Source organism: Patella vulgata, chromosome 5 (assembly GCF_932274485.2).
Source record: "Patella vulgata chromosome 5, xgPatVulg1.2, whole genome shotgun sequence".
Classification (NCBI taxonomy): Eukaryota; Metazoa; Mollusca; class Gastropoda; family Patellidae; genus Patella; species Patella vulgata.
This window is the reverse complement of record NC_065883.2, coordinates 19143565-19153524: the sequence shown is the minus strand read 5'-3', so window position 1 is coordinate 19153524 and position 9960 is coordinate 19143565. Positions and strand designations below refer to the sequence as shown.

General features: G+C 32.9%; 1 protein-coding gene across 1 annotated transcript; it reads right to left on the bottom strand.

The window, feature by feature from the left end:
* Window positions 1-260: 260 nt before the first annotated feature.
* On the bottom strand, window positions 261-9770 carry LOC126822514 (uncharacterized). The gene is made up of 4 exons (XM_050551448.2): window positions 9679-9770; window positions 7293-9102; window positions 6556-6675; window positions 261-5351 (listed from the first exon to the last, which is right to left on the bottom strand). The coding sequence occupies exons 2-4, from the start codon at window positions 8817-8819 to the stop codon at window positions 4899-4901; spliced, it is 2100 nt and encodes a 699-aa protein (XP_050407405.1). The 5' UTR covers window positions 8820-9102; window positions 9679-9770; the 3' UTR covers window positions 261-4898.
* Window positions 9771-9960: the final 190 nt, after the last annotated feature.

Below are 9960 nucleotides of genomic sequence, written 5' to 3'. Positions count from 1 at the left end.
TTATTTAAAATAATAAAAGTAAACACTAAAATATCAGTAAATTTATAAAGTAAAAGGATTAATTCTATTGTTATAAGTTTGTTGTTTAATAAATTATTATAAAAGAATTTCTGTGTTATAAAACTATATACTAGAAACATACGAGATATACTAGAATCCAGAGGACAATAACTACAACCTATCTTCACAATGTCAAGGTATATATCTTAAAGTATGATTCCCACTGGTTTTGGTTTGAGTCCGAGTTTCACTAAATACACATGTATTTCATTTGATAGCTAAGCCTTGTACATGTATTAGTCTTTCACACAATAAATCAGTTGAAATTACAATAGTCTTCTTGTGATGAAACTTCAAATACTGTCATGAAGTTGAGTTGACCAGTTTAAATGTTCAGATGCCTCTATTTATATTAAAAGAATGACATAAATTTATGTGGATTGAAAGACAGTTTCGTTCAATGTAATAATATTTTTTCGATCTTGCCTAGTTCACTAGATCTACTGATGTGGGAATCTGGCCTAATGCCTTGTATGACTATTGTTCAACACAAGTTACCTAAAAGCAGCATCTTGAGAGCATACAAAGCTTAGTAACTGTTCAAACCAAAGTGCTTGACATACATTGTTAGACCTTGAAACTGTGCAGATAACTTATCCTCACCCGGCTAAAATGACTACTACATGTATCACCCATATAGGTAATTCAACACACTAAATAATAAAACTTAATGTTTTCTGGAGGGACAAAACCCCAAGTCAGAGGCTAGGCCAAGCAAAGATAAACTTCAGAAAAGAATGAATGAATGAAATGGTGTTTAACTTCTTTTCTATTTTTTTACATTCAGTAGAGAAACATGAGGTGAAAGAAAGCATAAGAGTTTCTTTTACAAAGGGCTTCTTTCATCAAATTTATCTTTCCTAGCACAACTGAGAATGAGGGTTTTCTCCGACATATTTACCATTTTATTACAGCTGTATTACAGATTTGGATATCCTATTAAGCAAACATGAATTACATGCATTATAAAGTTCAGAACAACCTCTTAATTAACCCTGCATGACAAAGTTAAGAATGACCTCTTATCCAACCATACATTATAAAGTTCAGAACAACCTCTTAATTAACCATGCATTATAAAGTTTAGAACAACCTCTTAACAATGCATTATATAATATTGGGAATGCTCTCTTAACCAACCATGCATTATAAAGTTTAGAATATCCTCTTACAATTAACCAACTAACCATGCATTATAAAGTTTAGAATATCCTCTTAACCAAATATGCATAATAAAGTTTAGAATGGCCTCTTCACCAACTATGCATTATAATGATTAGAATAACCTCTAAACCAAATATGCATAATAAAGTTTAGAATGGCCTCTTCACCAACTATGCATTATAATGATTAGAATAACCTCTAAACAAAATATGCATTATAAAGTTTAGAATGGCCTCTTCACCAACTATGCATTATAATGATTAGAATAACCTCTAAACCAAATATGCATAATAAAGTTTAGAATTGCCTCTTCACCAACTATGCATTATAATGATTAGAATAACCTCTAAACAAAATATGCATTATAAAGTTTAGATTAGACTCTTAACTAACCTTGATGTATAAAGTTTAGAATAATCTAGTATTATACCCCCTGTCAGGACATAAAGCTTAACCCATGATGGCAATTTCTTACCAAAACTGGACCAACACACAAGATCAAAGTAAATAACTGTCAAAATGCTCATTACAATGTTATCTTGGATGATTTAATAATGTGGATGCCAGTTTACACCATCAATAGATAGTTCAATGTTCAACTAATGACTGTCAAGTGAAATGGGCACCAGTCATTTCCTTTGGTTGTTGTGGTTTGAAGTACTTGCGAGTAATACATGTGTAAAATTGTTAAAAATTGTAATATTTTTATATGTGGTAAATAGAAATCAACACGTAGATAGGGCTTCTCAGGCCCCTTATACACCCACCACTAGCAGAGCTGTCGGTGATAAAATCTAAAATCACTGTTAAAAAATCCAGCAAAAAATCTATTATGGACTCTGTGCTTAGCTTTAGAAGTATTGACTCTTGAAATTCAATAGAGTTCTCCCTTATGTCCCAATTAACAATTTCACTAGTAATAGAACGGAAAGATAGTCCCTGCAAAACACATTTGAATTTAAATAAGAAAATTTTGAAATTTGATAGGGTTTTATGGCATAATCAGTAAAATCACTGATGGTATGGGAGTAACTAGCAAAATATTTCTGAATTGTGACCCTGTGAATAATATGAGAACTGTTTACTGTTTTGCGTTCACAAGAGTTAAGGGTAAAAATCTGAACGGAAAAAGAACATGGCTGAATGTGTTCACATAATTATTATTGTTAGAAAATTAAGAAATTTGATAGGCTTTTTTTTATGTCACAATGAGAAATCAGCATTTCAAAATTCTCTGTTGTGTATCGTGATTATTAGATTTCATAAATTTGAACGTAAATATTATAATACCTCGTTCATTTGTGATCGGAAAATGCTGAATTTCAATAAGGTTTCTCCATTAGCCGAAATGAACAATACCCAAAATTCCTTAAGAATTGTGCTATATTGCATTTACAAGCTTTAAAAGTCAAAATATGATTGGAAATAAAAATCGCTTTCAAAATTTATGATCGGACACAGGTGACGACAATATACATTCACATTAAATGTGGGCATATAAAACACAATCAATTAAACATTGGTAATTAATACAATTGAATGGTAGATCAAACTTTCTAGAATTAAAGTAAAATTGATCAAATATCCTTTAATTAAACATTGGTAATTAATACAATTGAATGGTAGATTAAAATTTTAATATTTCTAGAATTAAAGTAAAATTGATCAAATATCCTTTAATGTACATAACATAGATACTCAACTACTGTCAATTTTAAAGGATCTTAACGTAAAATAAGGAAATTATAAAATAACTCCAAATAATGACTAAATAACCTGATTATTTGGTTCTGTTTATAATAAAGCTTCCTTAAATAATATCAAATATGTATATTGCATACTGCATTCAGGCTCTAATAAAAAAATATGTCACCATTTTATCCATAGTTTTTACAGTACTACAACACAATAATCAGAAATACAAGTATTTTTAACGATGCATATAAATTATTAACCTATTCTTCTCATATTTATATTGGTTGTCTATCCTATTAAAAGAACAAACCCTACTCGTAAATAAGTTCACTTCTAGTTGCAAAAAGAGTGAACTCTTACTGTTCATCTTTCCCAAAAAGATTTCTTTCATATAAACAATAACTTTATTCAAAAAAGCTGAACTGGGATTGGAGAACAGACTTGGCCTACTTTGACTCCTCCTTCTGAATAAAGCTGATTTAGGATTGGAAATCAGGCGGCTTGGCTCCTCCCCCTGAAAAAAGCAGGGATGACCTACGATGACTCTTCTCCCCGATATAAACTTTGTTGACTCTCCTCTCCCTGACAAAAGCTGAACTAGAATTGGAGAAAGGGTCTAGCCTACGTTGACTCTTCTCCATGATAAAGATTAGTTATCTTATCGAGATTCTTTGGAATTATTGTTGTAAATGTTATAAATGCTTTAAGAAATATAAACATTGTATAAAAGTTAGCTGAAAGTTTATACTACATGTACATCATTAACAAAAACATTAAATACACAAAACACTGACATGTATTTCACGCTAAAAAAAAGTATTTAAAAAAAAAATTTAACAAGAATTTAACTCTTATGTTCAAAAACATAAAAAAAAAGTTCTTAAATATAACTGTACACTATAAGTAGAGGAGAAATGAACGAGAATGATCAGTGTGATCATGTTCACATACATGTACATATTCGTTGATAAATACAATAATAATGTACAAGTATACCCTAAAATAGTCTCAATTACTTGACATTCTGTGACCATCTCATGACTATACTTTTGGTTATACATGGGACATAATTCTATGGAATACAATTACTGAGAGAGATATTAGTCTAAGCTTCTCTGGTCTTTATCAATCAATGATAAAGTATGATCTTATATCATATACATGTACATGTATATATAATATCCGATCATATTTTAGTCAAAAAGACGCCCAGTAATACACAGGAATTATACTCCATATAATGGCGTCCTATGTATTTCCAGTTCAATTACTAAATGCCATTGGAACAATTCATATTTTTTGGGGTGTTTTGGCAAGGAACAATTGCCTGAGATTTGTTAATAATATATTTAATTAGAACGAACTATCATGTAACAGACATTGTATTATAATGCTAGATCACAGCTAGTCAAGTTATTCAGACTAATTCTAAAAATGCCATAATAACAATACATAAATAAACAATATTTATAAATGCTACTGTATGCAGGGCCTTGTTGTCAGAAAATAGCCTACAGTTTGATTGGATTCTTAAATAAACCATAACAAAACTACCCACAAAATCATTCTGATTTCTGATAATCATGGTATAGGATAGAAATGATGAAAATATGGCTATGTAGTCATAATTACTACACTTTCTTGAACACCTAATACCACTTCTCATATATAACTGAGACATTAGCTACAGGAATTGTCTTGTACTTTGTTATTTACCCAGAACACAGACTTTATCAGACATAGATTGAAACCTTAATAAAGGGAATATTTGTTACATACAGGCATTGCCAGTGAACACTGATATGTTCTATTTACACCCAAGCACCAACTCCCTGCCCATAAGATGTTGTATATAATAATAATAGCTCACAAGAAGACATGAACACTCATCTTTGTAAACCATTTTCTGACAAAAACAAGACTCCTGTATAATGGTTTTCTAAATGATAGTTTTAGCACTAATAGTATATAATATGAAACTAGAGTTTAGTATTATTATAGTCATATTGACCGCCAGGATTAGTACTCTGTAACAACTCCAGGATTCCGATACTCCGTAACTGGTCTCTAGCGATATTATCCCAACCTTTGTTAGCTGCAGGATTTATCGGACTAGGATGCATGATGACATGAACTTTGATGTGGTCCATATTTGCCGAAGCCATCAGTTTTTGTGCAGCATTATACGCATAATTTCCCACTCCGATAACAGTTTTGACATTCAACAGCTGAATCACTTCCAGTAAACTTGTGTTACAAACGGTATTTATAGACTTTAAAACATTTGCCGGTATCTGGGGTGGTGTGATATTCTTCCCCGTATCGGACATAAATGCCATAGGACACATATTATAAACAAAACAGTGTTTGAAGAAATTCTCTGGAGTACCACACAACTTTCGGAAATATCCCCAAAATCTACTCCCAGTTACCTTAAAAATAAGAAGAAATTATAGTCATGTAGTTATTTTTGTTCATCAGATCTTGCCAGAAGAGATCAATCGGTTTCCATGCAAGATACCCCCACATTTTGCAAGAGATGAATGGAGAACATGATAAAAAAAAGTGATTTTTCGTACAATCAGGGGACATAATCAAGGATGTTACTATCTGACATGCATCAATATCAAAAGAACCAAGATCTTTGAGATATAAATATATATTTTAAGTTTCATCTAGAGTGGCTACAAGGCAAAATCATGATTTTTCGCACAATCAGGAACCATAATCCATGAAGTTATGGTCCTATACAAGCAAATATCAAAAGGAATCAAGACCTTTGGGGTATATATATTTACAGTTTATTGTATATATTAGACAAACGATTGTTTGCACTCCCATTCAGTCGAGTTTAGGCTAGGATACACATGTAAGTGACCAAGTGGCATAGTACCGATACTACAATTTCGACCCATTTTACTCAATTTGTTAAATTATATAACAAAGGAAGAAAAATCAATAAAATGAGATATATTTAATAAATTGTAAAGAGTATATGTTATTTTTATAACAAGCATAATTTTTATTGTTGTCACTTATATTTGAGCATAAATGTAAATCAAGAGGAAAATTACAGCCCCTTCACACCTGCTGCATCCACTCTCCTCGCCATATCATCCACTTTAAGTAATTTTAAGGCAAGGTCTGCATACCTTCATATGTGCATGAGGTAGAATTTGCTTTCTTTACACAAAGAGTATGAAAAGTTACATGTACGACGTGTACGTACAAATACATGTAAGTTCAATTAAGCTGTATAGAAAATTGATTAATTTATGTGTACATGTATGTAAGTCTTATCTGTGCTTTATTAATTGAAAACCTTGTGCAAGCTGCCAGGGTATTTGTTACAGGGGCCGTCTCTTAAAAATAGGTTCACATACATGTAGTTGGTTGCAACAGCTGCTTTAAACATTATTTGGGATTGTGTCTGTGGTACTCATGCATCACAGACAAGGAAAAATGAGACTAGAAAGGATAACCAAACCCAAGACCTCCAGGTACCTTTAAGTGAGCCACCGCCATTGTCAGTAAGCCATTAGAAATTTTAGATTGGAGGTGGATGGGCTTTAAAGGTTTACACACCAACCCCAGTCTCAATTCATTAAAAAATAATAATAGATGAGAATTATTTACCTCTGATCTCTTACAATCTAGACCAGCAATTAATCTTTTGGGATGTTCTTTAACAGGTTTCGATACATCACCAGTTATCTTTAACCAATCACGAACAATGTTATATTCACCAAACGGTACCTGAAATACATGTAACATATCTTTTTAAATGTGTGAAGTCAACAGTTAAGTCACAAAAAATGATGCTTCTAATGACCTGGAAAAATCAAATGATGTTTATTAAGCCTATAATAAATAACAAATTATTTCGGTTTGTCAACTAGTAAAACGGTAGTACTGTAGACCGTTGTTTTGGCAACTCCTTTTTTGATCACAGAGTTTAAGTCGTGTAAACCGGTGCTAAAACATGTATATATTGTTGCACCTAATTATCAAGAAATATCTTTTTATTGTCATAAATTCTGTATTCAAATGGCAGAGATTTCGAATTTACATGTACATGTACATATTGTAGGCCTACAAGTACAACGATTCTGCCACAGAGGTCTTCAACCCTAACCTGTCTGCATCTACATGTAACAGCATATATCTACATATTTACATTCAACCACTTGAAATAGCTGAATGAATAAACAATACCCACATGCTGCTAGATCTTATGAAGGCCCTACTTGACTGTAATCGACTGGCAAATTTATTAGCAAGACATTTTGTTCATTCATTGTCCATGTAAAAAAGATTTATCAAAAAAAAAAAACCCCAGATTTTCCTTTGAAAGATATGAAAGAATTACTCACCCCATTTTGAGACATTCCAAACGGACCTGGATTCATACCTAAAAACAATATCTGTTTTTGAGTATTGCAGTATTTCTCTATAAAATCACGATGAGGATTAAATGCGTACTCCAAGGGATTATAAACATAGCAAACATTGTCTGGTAAATCTATTTGTATGAGACTCTCGCACAATCGCTTTTCTATCATTAAATAATTGTCCGTTATACTAAATGTATTGTTCGATGCTAATGACATTTCATTGACTTCAAATGTATAAATTCCTCTTTTGGAATGAAAATGCTGTTGAGATACGATCTGAACGGGTTCCTTTTTCGAATTTGATGCACTAATGGACATCTTAGATTTCTTCTTGGGACTACAGTTCACAGAATCGGAATAATCGTCGGATGTGGTAGGAAAACCTGGGTTGAAGTTTGTCCATGGATTCTGAGGTAAATATGGAGGATAAATGGAGGAATTAGGAACTTGATATGTATTAGAATTATTGTACATGGGATATTGCTGATGATATGGATGAGAAGTAGCATGCTGGGACATTGACGATTGATGATACATAAGATGACCGTGTGGAGACATAGCTGGCTGATACCCTGGTTCATGACCAGGCGTGGCCATCGCTTGTTGATATAATTTGGGGTGAGATGATGTTGATGGCTGGTCGTAGAAATGGTTTTGTGAAGACATCGGCCCTAAATTGTACATTGGATTATGGAGAGACATTGATGGTGGTTGGTATCCTTCACTTTGTCCCGGCATATCAGCCTGAAACATTTTACTATGTAATGAAGACATTGGTGAATACATAGAATTGTGTAACGACATTGACGGCTGTAACTGAGCAGACATGTCCATTTCTTGTTTAATTTTGGCCATTTGATGATATTGCTGCTCTGTAGAGCCTCCCACCATATGATTGGGTGACCCTAAATAGTCCTGAGGCATAGACAATGCGTATTCCTGATTATTAGCTGGCACATAGTCATGTGGTGACCCGTAACTAGGATATCCATCACCTTGTTGATGTGCTGTGGCTCCACCCCCTGACCATGTTGACGAATAAAGTTCACTTTTGATCATCGGTCTTTCACAAGATCCGTAAGTTTCATTTTTCACAACAGATTGTTCACATGTTCCATAAGTTTCAGATTTAATAACAGATCGCTCATGGGGACTATATGATTCGGTTTTGACTCCTTCACCAGAACTGTATGTTCTAGCAGGTAAAGATGAACCTCCATTTGTGTCATATTTTAACTGTGGCTGCTCTAAGCTATAAGCATCATTTTTCAATGGATGTGGACTTTCTGGGCTTCCATAGGGTTCCGTTTTGATGGGAGGTCTTCCATTATAAGCATAAAGGTCTGAAGCTTGGGCAGGAGATCCTCTAGAATCGTAACTATCATTATTAATGTATGTTGGCATTGCACTGTACGCTCCAGAGGCATGCAAAGCATTTGGCTCCCCCATCAAATTCAATACACCAGCCTGTTCATTAGGCAAGGTGCTATGGGGACCCTGATTCATGATTTATAAGTAGAAAATGTTGAAGAATGTTAAAATATTCTTTCACAACTGGTACATCTGCATGTATCTTTAATATGTATTGTCTATAGATTTGTGTCCAGTAGTTATCAAGATGAATTTTAACCGTTGTTGCTGTGTCAATACAAGACTGAATAAAAAGCAACTTCAATAATCTGGGGTTTTTTTTCTTTGATCACTCTTAAGTTACTTTACTGCTCACATATATTAAACATCGAGACCAGATTGTAACGATTTCCATGTCATTTTCTACTATTACAGCCATCTGGAAAAGAAACGATGATTAATAATCATACAAAATGACAAACTGCAATCATTACTATTATTAGTAGTATAAAGTAGTATACAATACATTCATGTAGTACAGGATCGGCCTCCACAGACTACAAAGTGTATATAGGGTCGCAATGGATAGTATTTATGAACAACTCAGACTGGTTAATGGTCTATAACAACACTGTTTACTCTACAGATCATGCTACAATAATCCCTCTCCCAGCATTCAGGCCATATTTAGGCCATATTTGCCTAGAGACCAGACCCAATTAAATGCACAAGCTATCTGCTAAAAGGCATTGCATGATTATACATTATCTATTTTTTGAATATCATTTTAATCATGAAAAGCATACAAATAATAAATTTCAATAATGATTATTGCAAACTGTTTTATAATATTGACCAATAATTTGGGGGGAATTCACTGTGCAAATTTGCAGAAATTCAGAATCAGACAATGGCAGTTTCAGACTCGTTTTCTGCCATTCATTATTCTGTTAATTAGGCGAATTGCTTGTCATTTAATGAATCCATTAGTAAGTTGATATATTATAGAACATACGTGCACATTGTAATTTGAATTCTAATCCTGCATAAAGCTAATCATAGCGGTGTAAGTCAGAGTCACCTGTCATTCATTGTGAAATGACTAATTTCAGTAAATAACGTGGACCAGGCATTTATATCCACTTTACAAAGCATTTCGAAAATTGTAACCATTTCATTTTGTGAACAATATGTAGTTGTTATTGATTTTGATTACTATAGAAAATATTATCCTTAATTTCGTTCAGTTGTATTACGTGATTACATTAAATTATATTTTTTGTGAAAGTTTTACTAC

Coding starts and splice junctions, on each gene's coding strand:
- LOC126822514 (XM_050551448.2), bottom strand. CDS start 8,819: ATGAATCAGGGTCCCCATAGCACCTTGCCTAATGAACAGGCTGGTGTA. Junction 6,676..7,292: donor TTGGAATGTCTCAAAATGGG/GTGAGTAATTCT, acceptor CATGTATTTCAG/GTACCGTTTGGTGAATATAA. Junction 5,352..6,555: donor TAGATTGTAAGAGATCAGAG/GTAAATAATTCT, acceptor CTTATTTTTAAG/GTAACTGGGAGTAGATTTTG.